Below are 18,286 nucleotides of genomic sequence, written 5' to 3' on the forward strand. Positions count from 1 at the left end.
AATTCCTAATTAAAAAAAATTGGTAAATGAGTAAAAAAAAAAAAAAAAAAAGGGAAACAAGCAACACGTTGCAACATAATTGAAGAAGTAAAAATAAAATTTTTTCATATATAAGTTCCTTTCTTCATCCTAGTTTTATAAAATTATTTTTTAACTGTATTACTAGCGGGTTGGTACAAGACGGATGCAGAACAAGTAATAACATCTTGTCCCAATTTCCCCGTAATAGTCGAAATGAATTTGATCAAGTACCCCCAGCCCGAGTTCATTTTCATTGCTAATTCATGTAACAATTATTCGTGGATCTTCATATCCGTGGCCAAGGAGAAGCCTCCCAAGTGGGGCCCAGGAAGTCCTCATGCATGAGGCTAGTTGCTTAGTCTAATTCTTTTGTTTATCTTCATTTCATTACATTAAAAAAATGAAAAAATTAAATACTGAATGTTACGTTTAAGAAGAAAAAAGAAAAGAATAATAAAAGGCAATAAAAGAGAGAAAAATTTCAAAGTAAATTAGTCTAAATTTTTTGTACACTAAAAGAGACCTTTTCTGTATTAATAATACTAATATAAATATAAAGGTTACTGATTACTAATTTAGTAGCTTTAGCTTATTCATATAGGATACAACTTGGAACCTTTTTTTTATGATATGACTGAAAATCTTATAATAATTATGTAAGTTTTACAAAAATGATTACAAGGGGAACTGTCTAGAAGCAATTAGACAGGGAAGGAGAAAGAATGTGTAACATTGGTGTTTTACCTATATGATTCTGCAAAAGCCCTTAGGGTTCAAAATTCCGATAATTATAACGACCACTCATTCTCTTGTTTCAAGCTCCACCGAGCAGTGGAGCCGCCTGTGGCTGTCGTATTTACATCCAACCTAAGACGGTGCCTATCAGCAGTTACTGTCATGTCACATTAGAAGCTGTCAACAGGTACTACTTGTAAAACCTCTTCCTCCTTATCTTCCTCGAATGCAGCAGTTTCCTCTTGTCGTTCAACAGGGCCTTGAGGAGTTCCAAATAGAGTGGCGAACATCTGTTTATGGCATTGGTCACAAAAATAGAAATACGAGAAGTGGCCCTCGTTTGGAAGCTTATGGATGACTGCCTCTGGCAAAACCCGTTCTATATATTCCATCATTGATGGTGGGACCACCTTATCATCCAGTCCCTGTTAAGTATTCAAATGGGAAACGTAAGATTTACACATAATAACAAGTTGAACTTGATTAAAACATGAAAATTCCTTGTACCCAAGTTATTTAGATAAGTCTACACTAGACTCTTAAAAAAGAAGCACTAAAATGAATGATTGTTACATGATGCATTGATTGCAAATTTAAGACATAAAAAATGTAATCTGAGATATAGTTGAGCACGGAGATCAAAATCTGTTTTCCCCTCTTTGGGTAAATTGATCTGCATCAATTTAGCAAGTTGTTGAAGGCTAGGATTGAACTTTTATGGAGCAATTAGCTTTAAGATTGGGTTGAGTTAGGTCAAAACTCATATTCAGAGTTAGTTAATGCAATAATACTCGCTACCATTTTCTGATATTAATTGTCCACCTTCGTGGAAGAGGGTGTTTATTCCCACTTTCTTATCTAAAAATCTAAGCTATCCCTACACATTCTTACAACTTCAAAGAACTTAAACTTCGCATGAAGAATGTCAGTTGCACATGAATGACAACATATAAAATATTACAAATAATGATGAAACAATACAGAACGATACAAGTGTAGCATCCAAAGAACAATGTTAAAAAATCAAACCTGCCATATGTGTGTAAGGCCAAGAAATCCTGCTAATTCACAGTCCGCCTGACTGTACATTGATTTCAACCAAAGAAGTATGCCTCTTGTCTGACACTTCTTCTGCACATGAAGTTCTTTAAGGTCAAAACCCCAATTTGATACCTGCAGAGCAGCTTCTTCTATAAATGGGCGTATGTTTCCCTGACGAATGGACTCCTCCACGTCCCTCTGCCAAAATTCCTCAAATTCTGGCTCTTCAATCACAAATTTATCCTGCACATGCGATAACAATTACATTAACAATCATGCCAGAGCTAAATGTCTTTTACTTGAAAAACTTTTGCAAGCTGCTAATGAATCGAGGTAACTTATGCCGCCTACCACTATGTTTTGGATTTTTATTTAAAAGTCATCTTTAATTTTATGTTAAAGTGACAATTTCATCAATCAAGGCAAGGGACAGATGAAAATAAGTTTCTCAAAGTGGTATTTTAATCATAAGAATAAGTAATATTCTGTCAGATGTGACAAAAATGAAGTGCGCAGAATTAAATAAAGCTCTGCAGCTTCAAAAATGAATAAGCAGGATTTTCTTAACCAGATAGTGACAGTTGAAAAACTGACAGAGAAATCGGTGTGATTCAGTATCAAACTCGTAAAGCATGGACAGACAACTCACTGCACAAATTTGAACCAAATGCCAACAATTAACTCTGTTTCAAGTAGACATGAATCCACTCCATTTATACTATTGCAATACATAAAAAGCCAGTTATATTGATGATAAATGCAACATACTTTAAAAGTAATTATGCTTGTTATGCAGTTCAAGTTATGATTTATGACACACTCACCTTCTTTCCTGGTGAGAAAGATAGCAGCTTATCAATCTCATCATGGTTTTCAGGCAAAAAGCTTTTCCGATAGAAAAAACTGAGAAATCTTGGAAATCTACGAGCCAAGGAATACATCATTTTCCTCCTTGGAAGCCACTTCTCCCAAGTTCTTTTCATCTCCTCCTTAGTCATGTGTGGGTCATATGGATTAATCATTGGAGCCAACATAGCTGCACCTGCAATTCGAACAATATAATAACATCAAATTCTGCAATGTGTCCCTTTTCTTTGTTGGAGGGTAGATATACTAGAAAAAAAAGGTAGACAATCAAAAAGAAAATTGCTTTTATTGGTATGATCTCCATTGATTTTCTTTTTAATTTCTTTCCCATTAACTTGTAAGATTAAGATGAACTCATATTAATAACTTAATCGCCATTAGATCTGTACGTGCCTCAAAATTTTATCAGTATTTGAGTTTATAATTATCCTCAGTCTACAAGCTGCATGGGAAGTAATAGGGCTAGAAAGCTTTAATAGGACTACCACTTGTAGTTTTATACAGCATCAAAACAAATTTCCCTGGATGAATCAAACAAGCTGTTTTCACCAACAAATGATATTTTCTATAATGAGTATGAGTGCAAATCTATTGTCACATCTTCTAAATCATGTTACAAGAGATTTGTACCTATATCACACTGCTCTATTCTCAAGGAAACACCTCATATTTTTCATCTTTTTTTTTATTGAGGAAAACAATTGTTACTCCGTATCCTCTTTAGACATTCAAACAAGTCATTCATTGGGTTTTAAAGCAGGTGAGATAGCATTTATTAAGAAATGTAAAACTTTATAGCATGACTATGCTGACCCTTTGAGTTGTTTTGAGTTCTAACTATCTGTAACTTAGTACATACAGTAAGAACCAATAACGCTGACTTTTTCTGCAGGGTCTTCTACAATGCTTACTGTGAATGATTTGGAAGGAAAATAATTGGAAGTAAGGAACTAACATAACCACACTGTGGACTAGTCGAGACTCCAGATATACCCATTTGTTTCTTATTAGTGTCAGAATGAGCTCCCAGATAAATTTTTATGAGCAATTTGAAGGAATCTAGTAATTTAAAAGCTTTAAAAAGGTGAACAACCTGCAATTCTCTCAGGAATATATCTGAGGGAAGCCCAAGCATGAATGCATCCACTAGAGTGGCACAGTAACCAGAACTTCTCACTAACATTGACAGCATTGACCAGATGCAGCACATCCATAGCTGATGAATTGAGATTTCTGCCTGGATGAGGATCACTCTCCCCAAAACCAGGAAGATCATATGTGACCAAGCGAACGCCATACTCTTCAAGCAACGATGCTTTGACTCCAGGTAAACCTTTCAAAAAATTATAGATAAAATTTAGCCTCTATTTAAGATTGTATCCAATCCAATAAGCCTTTCCAATAACTAAAAATTCCGACACATTTTACCTGCTAGTCTGGATGAAAGAAAAGAGTGTGGAGCAACAAGCGAAAATCTAGCCAGGTCTGCAGAAACACCTTGTTCATGATAAGCCATGTATCTACCATCCGGAAGTTGCACACGACTAGCACTAGGAGGATGTTGACGCACCTTAACCAGAGGAGCCACTGCCTCACGACTGGGATCTACACTTATAGCTGCAAACAACTCAAACATTCAGTAAATCTTGCACCAAACTAATACCATCCCAGCTAGGTTTCCTGGTGGAAACTAGTAACGATGACTACTCTTTACATTATAAAAAATAAAAATAAAATAAAACTAACACTATCAGGATTAGGAAAAAGATAATTTCTAAGCAGTTACAAAACTCGGTTCAAAATCTAATACAACATGAGACTTGGCTCAACAGATATGGAAAAAATTCATGACAAAGAACGGCAAGAGAATCTATAGATTACTTCATTTATAAAAATCCAATCCGAGTAATATACAGTAATAAGAACAATAAATACACTGACTCTAATGCACAATAGTACTATAATTGGACAAAAAAAAAAAAACCGAAACTAAGTTAAACGAATTATGTTTTCCATAGGCAATGAAATAGCATAAAATGATCGTGCAACCTGCGAGTGCGAGAATGAAAACGAAGAAGACAACGGACCAAGCGTGAAGCGGATCGCGATCCTCGGGGAGAAAGTCGTTGAGAAAGCTCAACCTCTTGGAAACCCTGGCACAAGGTCCACGAAGCTTCTTCACCAAAAAAAAGTCGTCGTTCATGAAATTCTGACGCAGAATATCCCTAAACCCTCTCCCCAACTCAACGAGAATCTCGCACCAAGCCATGACGAACCCCAACGCCTGCTCCTTGAAGCTCTCCGCCGACTCCACCGACGCGCTCTGCGGCGCGTAGACCGAACGCCTCGCCTCAAACGACGTCGCGGTAATCGGATCTCCGCTGTAGTGAACTCCAGAATCTTCTATGAGACTCGCCAGCTCCTCCGTCCACGTGTTCCTTCCCGTCACTTCCGCCATTTCGCTACTCACTAGCGAAATTCTCGACCCAGCAAAGTTACTTATTCCCGTGACGGTGATGATGCAGAGCCACGATACGGTGACACACTCCTAACTGCTACTTTTCTTTTAAGCAAGCGTGATCTAGAAGCATAACCTTTTGATTAATTATTCTGGAATCTGGAATAAATTATCATAATAATCCGACAAATATTCAAAACGAGTCAAAAAATTAAATCAAAAAGGAGATTAAACGAATATTAGGGAGAAAAAGGTGATTAGATTAGAATGGAGCGTATACGTGAAGTTATTGTTCCGTTCCACTCCTTCAACAAGTATTATGGAAACAAAATTATACGGTTAATTAATAAATATAGCATTTAAGGTGATTATGGTTAAAATTAGCAAATGCTGCTGTATACATAATTATGATGGGGAATTTTTATTTTTTAAAACTGTAAATGTGTGAATTATTTATTATTTTTATTAAATTTGATGGAAGTTGAAGGTGAAGATACGGCCACGTCAGACACGATTGGATACCACGTGAAACCAACGTCCTACGCATTATTAGGACGGTGTGTGTCTGCTGGGGCGGTTGAGTGAAAATTACTTGTATTTTACAGTCTATTATTTTGGTTGTTGGGACCAAAATTTAAAATAATAATTATTTAACCACTAACTTCGGCTATTTTAGTGCAATTAATGTAAGTCTGATGTTTCTTAAAATAATGTTTAATTATGATAGTTAATTTTACTATATGAGGAATTAATAGTATATATTATGGTGTTATTCAAATACTTAATAATAATTTACTTTATTTTATAAATAATTAACATTAGTTATACTGATAATTATATATAATTTTATAAAATTAATCATAATTAGGGACGGGTATACCGACAATAGAAGAAGAAACCCAAAATTTGTCTAAAATAGTTGTAGATAATTGGATAAGAAAATCTAGTTTAGTTACACTCTCACTAATACTGTCATTGTGAGCCAAAAAATGAACATTAGAAAAGCAATCAAATGTCCCAGTTGAAAAAGTTCCACAATAAGTTGAATGTCTTCTGATTCAAGTCCCTGATCGATTATCTTAGTGTACTCCAGTTTCTTGGTGTGGGTTGAGCACCCTTTGATCTAAAGAACGTTAGAAAAGCAATCAAATGGACCATCTCATTATATTTATCTTCAAGGACAGGTTTTGCACCAGCTAGCTTCATTTGCATCACGTTCTTCACTCCATAGATCAGCAATTTGTATTATCTTCCTTCTCTTCTTCCACTTCCTTGAAAACTTCCATTACTGAATCATAGAATTTTTCCTCTTCAAGATGCCGCAATTCAACTTTTTCATTCCCTGAATTTATAACACCATTATAACATATGTTAAAAGTCTTTTTTTAACCAATTTAAAAAATCTAAACTTTAGTTGTGATGGTAATTACTAATTAGGTTTATTAAGAGCAGTGCTCTAGTTTGTCGCCTCTTCTTTTCAACATTTAAGACATGGTATAGAAGATCTATGCTGAGGGAAAAAAAACACAGAGAACAGTTTAATTAGAATGAAGAATTAATCTCTGAATATTGCTTTCAGTTCTTTTTGCTTCAACAAATGTGAGAGCGAGACCAAGAAAATGGGAAAGGAGGTGTGAAATTAATAACCTGGAGAATTTATTTTTTTCATGTAAAATAAGTATAATTTAAAAGGTAAAGTACAGAGAATGACAAAACTAATCAAGTTAATAAAGTATAGTTTAAAAATGCAACTTTTTTGTTAGTTTGAAATGCTAATTGAAAAGCGGTTAGTTCTATGATTTTATGTTTAGAATTAGAAGTAGTGTTACTTTATTCATAACTTTTACAATATTAATTTTTCCTTTATCTCTTTATCATATATTGTCTTATTTCACGTTTTCTTTTTCTCTCTATTTTTGCACTTTTTTTCTTCCAAATTCTATGTATAAATGCATTTTTTTATGCTTGACTATGTAGTGGTTTATGTTAAAGTTAGGTTAGAATTAGTTTTGAACAATTAGTTTTAACCGGTTTATGCTAAGGTTTATTTTTTTATTTACACAAATGATATCTCTTAAATTTATTAGGAGCATAAAAATCACCAAGTGCATATTTTTCCCTGTCAACAATGTCTTTTTCATAATAAGCTGGAGTAAGAATATTTGTGTCTAATTAAGTGATTATTATGAGATGGAAGAAAATAAATTGGTCTTTCAACTACTCAGCTTACAAAACAACATTCAAAAAAACTGATTTTTGAGACACTTCAAAGTTCAAATTTACTTAATTAGAGAGAAAAAAATACAAATATAATAAGCGTTATGACACAATAAAAATACAAATTTACTTAAAAAATGGAATAATGATAACATTAAATATATATTTCACTCTTTTACGATTCATTTTTAATTTATTTTGAACCCTTTCCTCATGGATCCGGATCCTCTGACTTTGAGATATCAAAGTTATGGTAACTTAACACATCTTAACCGTTGGATTTGTAATAATAGATCAGATTGTGACACGTGCACATTTAAATGTACACATGTCACAGTCTGATCTACTATTACAAATCCAATAATTTAAATGGATTAAGTTACCCTAACTTTCCCCCTCCAAAGTCAGGGAATCTATTTCCTTTCCTCATCCATCCGGTCCAGCCCAGAATGGGAGTGGACCTTTCAAAAGAAAATGTCTAAAAATGATTAATAAGAATATTACGAAATAGAAGAAAAATAGAGGGAATCAGAGAAGAATAGATCGATGCATACCTTCCACATGCATGTACGGAGGAATAATGACCCACATTTCGAAATTAAAGTAGCACCTCCAGTCATCCCCTTCCTTAGATCATAAACCCTCAGTCAAAGGATGTTTTTCTTGTTTGTCACAATCACATCACCAACAAAAAAACAATAATGGAGAAGATCTATCCAAATGGCTGAGGTATGGCGTATGTGCAAATGAAGCTAGTTGATGCAAAACTTTGTCATTGAAGATAACTACAATGAGAGGGTCCAGTTGATTGCTTTTCTAACCCTCTTTACATCAAAGGGTACTCAACTACATCTAGAAACTAGGGCACTTTCACTTCATCAAACAGCCACTTGAATCGGTAAGCATTCAACATTGTCCAACTTTTTCAAAATCAATTTATATAATTTTCATTTTTTACTCATTAAACCCCTTAACCATGCACAATCTACATTTAAATCTACAATATAAACTCTATATATGCTACAACGATTATAACAATTCTTTGAGCTAACTTAAGAGGAGATATATGTTGTTAATGTTAACCAAGACATACAAGGATATGTAATGAAGCAGAATGTAGTGAAAATATGTCTTAATAAACAGTTATATATGTTCTCTAGCTATGATAGCATGACAACGAAAATAACTAAGGTTTGGTTCTGCAAAACCCTTTCAACGTAGAAGGGCAAGTAGTGATGGTTGCTGCAGACAGAGAGTGTAATTGGGAATGGAGAGTTTAATTTCTACAAGGCTCAGAGCAGAGGGGCATGTTCTTCTTTAGGTAAAGGTGATTAGGTTGAAAGATAGCTTTAGAAGCTAGAACTGGAATATAAGGACAAGGTTAGGAAGCTAGCTAACACAGCATGAAATTGATGGAACCACACAAATAACTTAGCTTAGCTTGGAAGCCTATATATATAATACGATAGTCGGATACCAGAACACATGAATAAATAAAAAAAATAAAAAATACAAAAATAAATTAATAAAAAATTATTTACCAAACTAAATAATTTTGGACACGTCGGATAACAAGAAAGAAGAAAACGTCAGAGAGAGTGACGATTTGTGGAAAACGTTATTCTGAGTGACGCTTTCACACTGTTCACAACTAAAAATGTCAACCCTGTTTACGTTTTCTGAATTAAAAATTTTAAAATTGAATGTAAAACGTAACTGGTACGGTACGGAACACAACCAGAACGGCCCGTTCTGAAATCAGAACAGCCCATTCTGATTCACTCTTTGTGTTGCATTTGTATCTGGAACGGGCCATTTCAGTTGCAGAATTAACATACAACTAGTGGGACTAGAACGACCCGTTCTGGATTCAGAACAGGCCATTCCAGGTTCATGAAAGAAGGACTATGAAAAAATATAGTTATATAATTTAATTCTTAAATTTTTTATTTAAAATTATTCATTATTTATTAATTTTATATATTATTTGAATTATATATAATTAATAATTTAAAATATAATTTATTTAAAATTTTTGAACTAAATTAAAATTATAAAAAAGTACTAAGATTTTCCTATGAGTTTATCCAAATCAGAACTCACTGGCTTTTTACGAAGACAAAGATGAGAACTAAAAGCAAAACTCACGTTTGTTCCGCATATTAGCATGTCTAGTGTTTTGTCATAAAAATGTCACGTTATTAAAAAAATTCATCTCATTAATTGTCACATTATCAAAAATATTATACTATCGTTTCATCTTTAACTTTTTTCTTAAATTAAATATTAAAATAAAAGATAAATTTTACTTTTTATCCCTATAATATTTAATTTGCGATTTTGTTTCCCTGACTTATAATTTTATAAATTTACTCTAATTCAATAAACTTTACAATTTTTCTCACTACTAATGGTTGTTCATTATCTCTTGAAGTTATAGCATTAAAAATATCTAAATGATATAATAATTAAACTAAAATATACTTTCAATTTTTATTTTTATCTTATAAAAAAAATAATAAAATTATGATAAAAATGAAAATTTAATGTATAATTTAATCTAAATATCATTAAATATTAATTATTTAATCATCTACTTAATATATAAATTCATAATTAATGTTATAATTTTAATAGTTAATAGATAATATTATTAATAAAATTAAAATTATAAATTTTATAAAATTGAGAAACTAAAATTGAATAACTAAAAATTGAGAAACAAAAATTATAAATTTCTTAAATTAAATATTAATGAACCTAGAACGGGCCGTTCTGGTCCCACTATTTGTTCGTTAATTTTGTAACTGAAACGACCCGTTCCAGATACAAATGCAACACACAAAGAGTGAATCAGAACGGCCTGTTTTGGTTTCAGAACGGGTCGTTCTGGTTTCAGAACGGACCGTTCTGGTTGTGTTCTTTACCAGTTACGTTTTACATTCAATTTTAAAATGTTTAATTCAGAAAACGTCAACAGGATTGACGTTTTTAGTTGTGAGCAGTGTGAAAGCGTCACTCAGAATAACGTTTTCCACAAATCGACACGACCTCTGACGTTTTCTTCTTTCCTTGTTATCCGACATGTCCAAAATTATTTAATTTAGTAAATAATTTTTTTATTAATTTATTTTTGTAATTTTTATTTTTTTTATTTATTATGGTGCATCAGCCTGAATAGGGTAATAAGATGAGAATGCTAATAATCACATGACACATGACTAGAGACGGACGCACGTTGAACGTTGTGGGGGCAGTTGCACCCACTAACTTTTCAATTTGTTTTTTAATAATATATAAAATATTATATTATATTTATTTAAAATTTAAAAACAAAAAAAAATAAATAAAAACTAAAAAATTATAAAATTAAAACTGAATTTGTTGCAGGAACAGATGCACTAATTTGTGCCCCACTAACTTTTCAGTTTTTACTAATAATATATAATATTATATTATCTTCATTTAAAATCTAAAAACAAAAAAATAAAAACTAAAAACTAAAAAAATTATAAAATTAAAACTGAATTTAAGTTTTGTTGCAATTATCTTTATATGAGAAAGGAAATTTTTTTTAAAAATATTTTAATGTTATAATAATTAACAACAAATTACATATTTTAAAAAAAAATGTTATACATTTAAATTGTAAATCAAGATAAAAAAAATTATAAATTAAATAATATATGTGTTTTAAGTTTTAAAAAAAATTATAAGTTGTTATTAACCTCTTTTTAGATATTTTATATCTTTTTTTTGTTTTATTTTTATTTTTTCTAATTCTTTTTATATTTTGAGGTTCTCTTCTACCTTTAACATATTTTAAAGTGTAGAAGAGTCAAATTGGAAGAAAAAAAATAAACTTCTTCTTCCATCTATACTCCTTCTTGTTTGAACAGCTAAACTATACATTTAAAGTGGTCTTTGAGGTTAGTGTATTTAAAGTTATTATTTTTATATTGCTTCATTTGAATTAATTTTTTTTTTTATTTTCAATGAGAAATTTAGTATTTTGATTTTGATTTACTCATTCTATTTTTATGTTTAGAAGAAACATTGTATGTTATGAACATTACATTAATTAAAATTATATTGCTTTTAGTTGTAACAATGGAAATATATTTTAAAAGAAAATCATCTTCAGAGCAACCATCTTCTCCTCAAATCATGTTGAAAAAGAAGTCAAATTGGGTCCACCAACCAAAATAAGATTTTTAGAATATGATTTGGAAAGGCTTCCTAATGATCCTTGTTTAAGGTCAAAAATTTCAGATTATCATCCAAGTGATAGAGATGAAGTTAGAAGATATTATTTGCAAAAGGGTCCTTGTCAACCAAAAGAGATAAATTTTCCACAAAGACAATTTGGAGATACCATTTGTAAATTTAATCCGGATTGGTATTTAAAATATGGAAGTTGGTTAGAATATAGTCAAAAGGAGGATGCAGCATATTATTTATATTGTTATCTTATGAGATCACATGTTGAGAAACATAAAGGTAGTGGTGATGTATTCATAACAGAAGGTTTTACAAATTGGAAAAAAAGTGAGAGATTTCAAGTTCATGTTGGAGGTCCAAATAGTTTTCATAATCAAGCATGGAGGAATTGTCAATCTTTGATGAAACAAAAGCAACATATTGAAGTTGCAATGTGTAAGCAGTCTGATCAAACTAAAAAGGAATATCGAATTCATTTGACTACAATAGTTGATTGCATTCGATTCTTATTACGCCAAGGATTAGCTTTCCGTGGTAATGATGAGTCAATGTCATCAAGTAATAAGGGAAATTTTCTTGAACTTTTAGATTTTCTTGTTGACCACAATGAAGTTATTCATAAAGTGATAAAAAATGCTCGTGAAAATCTTAAGTTGATAGCTCCTACAATACAAAAAGATATTGTTAGATCTGCTGCTAGTGAAACTACTAAAGCTATACTTGATGATCTAGGAGATAATTTGTTTTCTATTTTGATTGATGAATCTCGAGATATCTCAGTGAAAGAGCAAATGGTTGTGGTTTTACGTTATGTTAATAAAAAAGGACAAGTTATAGAGCGTTTTCTTGGTCTTGTTCATGTTTCTAATACTAATGCTTTATCATTGAAAATAACTTTGGAGTCATTGTTTTCAAAATATGGATTAAGTTTATCAAGGTTGCGTGGACAAGGATATGATGGAGCAAGTAATATGCAAGGTGAATTTAATGGCCTCAAAAGCTTGATATTAAAAGAGAATTGTTCCGCATTTTATATTCATTATTTTGCCCATCAACTTCAATTAGCTCTTGTTACAGTGGCAAAAAAACATGTTGGAGTTGCATTAAATTTTAACTTGGTTGCTAATATTTCTAATGTTGTTGGAGCATCATGTAAGCGTCGAGATATTCTTCGAGAAAGTCAAATTGCAAAGGTGAAAGAAGCATTGCAAAAAGGAGAAATCTCTAGTGGGCGTGGCTTGAATCAAGAAACTACAATAAAAAAGGCAGGAGATACTAGATGGAGCTCACATTATGATACATTACTTAGTCTACTTTCCTTGTTCCCTTCCACGATTGATGTGCTTGAAATAGTTGAGGAAGATGGCATGAGTTTAGCACAAAAAGGTGAAACATGTGCTTTATTGAATTCTATGCAAACTTTTGAATTTGTTTTCACCTTACACTTGATAAAAAATATTTTAGGGATTACTAATGAGTTATCTCAAGCATTGCAAAGAAGTGATCAAGATATTGTAAATGCTATGAAATTAGTTTCAGTGTCCAAACAAAGGTTACAAGCAATGAGAGATGATGGTTGGTCTTCTTTGCTCAATAATGTTTCACCATTTTGTGAAAACCATAACATTGTGGTTCTAAATATGAATGACACTTTTCAAACACAAGGAAGGTCAAGGCGTAGGGTAGAGAAAGTTTCTAATCTACATCATTTTCAAGTTGAATTATTTTTTTCAAGTGATTGATCAACAACTTCAAGAGTTAAACAATCGTTTCACAGAAGCAAATACTGAGTTACTTCTTTGTGTAGCATGTTTAAATCCAAGAGATTCATTTTCTGCATTTGACAAGGAGAAGTTGATTCGTTTTGCTCAATTTTATTCTTCTGAATTTTCCCCAATTGAACTTTTGGCATTAGATAATCAACTTGAAAATTATTTCATAGATGTATGTTTTGACAGTGCTTTTTCAAAATTAGAAGGGATTGGTGATCTTTCTATGAAGCTTGTGGAGACAAGAAAACATGTTGTATATCCATTGGTATATTTGCTTTTAGAGCTAGCCTTAATACTACCAGTGGCAACTGCATCAGTTGAAAGAGCTTTTTCTGCTATGAATATCATCAAGAATCGGATGCGCAATCGTATGGGAGATGAATGGTTAAATGATTGTTTAGTTACTTATATAGAGAGAGAGGTTTTTGATAGTATTGAAAATGAGCAAATCATTCAATGTTTTCAAACTATGAAAACTCGTAGAGAACAATTATGATATATATTTATCTTTATAGAAATTTTATTTTATATTTTGACAAATTTATGTATTTAAATATTGCCCCCACTACTTAAAATTTCTGGATCCGTCACTGCACATGACTATTAATTAATCCAAAACTTACATAAAATAAGAACCTTAATTGAATAATCGCAGAAAAATTAAAAGTGAACATGGTTCATTGTAAATATAATAAATGTTAAAAATTAGCTATACTGGATGGTAACCGATCAGGCTGAACACGCAACTCGGCCGATCCGACCGACCATACCAAATACGGTCGACCCGGTCGGCTCGATTAAATGGTGGTCGGTCAGATCGGCTAGCAGGTTCCACGTACACGAGGTTACGGAGTTAAATCAGGTCAATTAAGGAGAGATTAATTTACTTAATACACTGATTTAACCCCCTAATTTCCTGGGGCTCAGTCCTTAATCACGGTCCAACAACAACCACTATAAATAGACCCCTTACGAGGTACGTAACTAATTTTGAACTATCACATTTAATACGTTGATCACTTACTTGAGCGTCAGAGTGTCTTTTGCAGGCACCTCCCCCGCTTCGAACTACTTGAACAGAACGAGAAGACCTAGACCCAAGCCAAGATCAAGGACCGCAATCGCAATTAAGTAAAATGTGTATCCTAATACAAGAACATTAGCTAATTGTTGTAATATTTCGATTTGTATTGATATAAAAGTTAAAAATTTAAAACAAAAATATTAAAAATATAAATGTAACTATATCGTAGTATCCGTACGATATTTTATATAAATAAGAGTTAATTACCTATACACTGTCAGTGTAAATTTTTTTTAAACTGACAACTAATTATATCTTTTAATTGTGTCATGTCACTGTTAAAAGTAAATGTGTTTATAGTGACATGACACAATTAAAAGATATAATTAATTGTCAGTTTAAAAATTTTTTACACTGACAATATATAAGTGATTAACACTATAAATAAATGTTATAATAGAAGTTTCATTAAAATAGAGGGTGTGAGACCTGTGGCTGATACATATACACACTTCCCCTCACAACTCTCACTAGAAATTCTCTCTTTCAAGGCTCTCACTTCTCCTTTTCTTTCTCTTACTTGTGGTGATACTTGGAATCTGAAGGTGCTGATCAAGCTTAGTCAAGGACTAGATGAAGATTTCCTCCTTTCTTCATTCAAGTTTCCCTTCTTCTCCGTTCTCCGCAATCCCGAAGCTCGGATTCTTCACCGAGGTAAGGGAAGCTAGGATTTTGTGCTGGTTGTTGTTGAGTGAGTTAGAAACTCACAGATTGTCTGATTCTTGGAGATTGATGGACTGTTTTGATGAAAATTTCATTTTCGGGGTTTCGGGGAAAAGGGTGAAATTTTGGGGTTTTTCTATGATCGATGGTTGCATGTTGACAAGCTGAAACCTTGTGGTGTTCTTGAAGGTGTTGGGTAAAAATGGGTGATCTCTTGAATTTTGGTGCATTCATGTTGTGATTCTTGATGTTTTTGGGTTGCATGTGGTTGGTAGTGGTGCATTTGAGTTGTAGCATGGTTTGGGTCTCCTGGGATTGCAAGTTCATGGAGGATTTGAGTGAAAACGAAGGTGAAATCCATGGAGTTTTCAAAGTTCAGAAACCCATAGCTATAGCCGTGGAATCACAGCTATAGCCGTGGAAGAAAAATGCACTTGCAGGAACCCACAGCTATAGCCGTGGATTCGCAGCCATAGCCGTGGGAAGGAAAAACATGAGGGCAGAGACTTGCAGCCATGGCTGTGGTTTTGCAGCCATAGCTGTGGAAATTAATTAGAATGGCAGAAACTTGCAGCTATGGCCGTGGATTTACAGCCATAGCTGTGGAAGGGGAAACTGAACTGGCAGAGAGTTGCAGCTAAAGCGCTGGATTGAGCGCTGCAGCGGTGGGCCTTGATGACCTAATTTGGTCTTAAGGTCTTCATGAAAGTTGTAGCCTTGGATGTTAGCTTTCCAATGGCGCTGAAATCACTCAAAAAGGAGTTTTAGAACTCTAGATATGGCTGTTTTAGTGAAGAGAGGTTGAGCTGTCACCTTTTTTTATAGCTGTTGCGGTTTTCATCATTTTTAACAAGGTAGATGAAGGAATTTGGACTTGGTGTCTTAATGATAGTTGTAGGAAATTTGATTATCTTTCATATGAGATAAGGATGAGCATGGTAGGAGTAGTATAACTCCCGATGCGCTGTTTGTTGTGATGGTCGCCATTTCACATTTGGTGATTTTGGTTAAGTTAAAAGTTGTTTTAGGTGCTTAGGTGTACTCTTGTTGTTTGGGTGAGTAATTTGACAAGATAGATGAGTTGTAAATAAGATGGTTGGGTCGTATTAGGTGTTGATCATGTTGTTTTAAGCTGTTAGTGATGAATGATTATTGAGCTGAATGATAATGTTGATGTGCTGCGCTGAGCGCGACCCTTGTCGCGCTGGGCGTAAGACTCCTTGGGAGTCTCTGCCTTGTGGGCGCTGGGCGCAATTGGTATTGCGCCAGGCGTGAGTGAGCCTTGGGCTCTCTGGCTGGGTCCCGCCGGGCACGGGCATGCTTGCGCTGGGCGCGCTGGCCCCCCCTGGTGCTCTCTGGTTGCACTGCGCTGGGCGAAACCACGAGTGCGCCGGGCGCGGAGATGAGAAATTTCTATATGTTGGTTGATGTTGTTTTATGCTTAGTTGAGTTGAAATAGATGAATATAATGTGATGACTAATGGATGATGTTGGTTGATTGATGTGGAGTTGTATATTTGTGTTGTGTTGCAAGTTGACATGTTGAGTTGTAAAGTTGAGTTGTGTTGCAAGTTGATGTTGAGTTGTGTTGCAAGTTGATGTTGAGTTGTAAAGTTGAGTTGTGTTGCAAGTTGAGGTTGAGTTGTACAGTTGAGATGTGTTGCAATTTGATATTGAGTTGTATAGTTGTATTGTGTTGCAAGTTGATATGTTGAGTTGCAAAAGTTGTGTTGTGTTGAATGTTGATACGAATTGCTGTAGGCCATAAAGGCTGAGTTGTTGTAGGCCATAATGGCTGAGTTGTTGTAGGCCGAAAGGCTGAGTTGTTGTAGGCCATAATGGCTGAGTTGCTGTAGGAGATCTCCGAGTTGATATGCGTGACGACGCATTAATTGCCAATTGATGGTTTGTTGTACAATCGATGAAATGTTGACTGGTGATGTGTTGATAGTTGTAGTTGTTTATATTACTTAAATTTTGTTGCATGTTGATCTTTTTATACTAGCTTACCCTTTGTGTTTTCATGTGGTTGGACTGCTATGATCGTATTATGTACGGGAGCAGAGCAGGGATAGGATGGGTGGCTAGTGGCGAGTCTGCAGCTGGCAGGCAGTGTTGACCTTTGTGGATGTTTTGTTGATTTCAGCTACTTGGTGTTGCCATTGATAATGTATTTTGTTTTTGTACACTCTAACTCTAGTCGGATAGGGACTTTGTATATATTTATATTCTAGATCCTATATTTATATACTTGTCCTTTCTGTCTGGCGTTTCCGGTGTATAGTGGTGTGTGTAGTGACCAGCCGGGTCGTTACAGAGGGTAAAAATGTTAAGCAAGCTGCAATAAGTGTGAAATATCAATAGCTAATATGCTGGGATGATATTCAAAAATCAATTCTATCTCAAGATTCATGGTGATACTATATAAAAAAAAATTATTGTTTTGCCTTTGTCATATAAAATAATTAATTTTTCACTATGAATATTATAGATTTCCTCGATATTTTAACACATAACATTTCTAACAATGAGGACTAATTTGTTTAAAATAAAAAATATTTTAGAAAACAATTATTTAAAAATGGGGTTTGTTTCTTAAAAAGACAAAAAAGCTGTTTTTTAAAAAAATTGACAAACACATTAAACAATAAATATTATATATTAATTTAAATTTATATAATAAAGTATTATTTAATTTTTAAATTTTGAAAAAAATCTATAAATTTAATCTATTTATTAAAAAAAATTAATTTAATAATTATATCATTAAAATTTATAACAAATCATGAATTTATTAATTAAAATAATTAGTAAGATTTATTCTATAAAAAAACTCGTCAGTTTCCATGTATGAAAACAAGACCTGCTCTTTCTTACTTCGCATTTCAAATCCGTCCTGTACACTGCTTCGTGCATACTTGTCGCTTCCTCTAAAATCAAACCATATCCTTGGCCCCTACCTTTGTGATCATACGTACATATTCTTTTATGTGGTGCCTCCAAAAACACATTTTTCATCTCCAATCATAAGTTAAATTAGATTTAAATATATTTTTTATTTTTTATATTTATAATAATTTTTTAATTTTTAAAATTTAAAATTATTATTTTTAGTCTTCATAATTTTAAAAAAATTTATTTAAATTTCTTAAATTACCAACATATTTAAAAGTAACACATTGAGACAATTATATAGTTTCAATTAAA

General features: G+C 32.9%; 2 protein-coding genes and 1 long non-coding RNA gene across 3 annotated transcripts; 1 reads left to right on the top strand and 2 right to left on the bottom strand.

Moving 5' to 3' along the window:
- Nucleotides 1–475: 475 nt before the first annotated feature.
- LOC109809090 (uncharacterized) lies at nt 476–5,418 on the bottom strand. Its single transcript, XM_020372313.3, has 6 exons — nt 4,714–5,418; nt 4,093–4,281; nt 3,758–3,997; nt 2,622–2,839; nt 1,786–2,040; nt 476–1,181 (listed from the first exon to the last, which is right to left on the bottom strand). The coding sequence occupies exons 1-6, from the start codon at nt 5,120–5,122 to the stop codon at nt 927–929; spliced, it is 1,566 nt and encodes a 521-aa protein (XP_020227902.1). The 5' UTR covers nt 5,123–5,418; the 3' UTR covers nt 476–926.
- Nucleotides 5,419–6,027: 609 nt separating this feature from the next.
- Nucleotides 6,028–8,774, bottom strand: LOC109809083 (uncharacterized). Its single transcript, XR_002240647.3, has 2 exons — nt 7,894–8,774; nt 6,028–6,464 (listed from the first exon to the last, which is right to left on the bottom strand). It is a non-coding gene; the product is annotated as an uncharacterized LOC109809083 (long non-coding RNA).
- Nucleotides 8,775–11,811: 3,037 nt separating this feature from the next.
- On the top strand, nt 11,812–15,635 carry LOC109816615 (uncharacterized). The gene is made up of 5 exons (XM_083060894.1): nt 11,812–13,135; nt 13,296–13,753; nt 14,962–15,070; nt 15,355–15,429; nt 15,520–15,635. Exons 1-5 carry the CDS (start codon nt 11,812–11,814, stop codon nt 15,633–15,635), a joined length of 2,082 nt encoding a protein of 693 aa, XP_082917020.1.
- The last annotated feature ends 2,651 nt before the right edge of the window (nt 15,636–18,286 follow it).

The sequence above is a fragment of the Cajanus cajan genome, chromosome 7 (genome assembly GCF_000230855.2).
Source record: "Cajanus cajan strain Asha chromosome 7, NIPB_CcT2T_4, whole genome shotgun sequence".
Taxonomy (NCBI): Eukaryota; Viridiplantae; Streptophyta; class Magnoliopsida; order Fabales; family Fabaceae; genus Cajanus; species Cajanus cajan.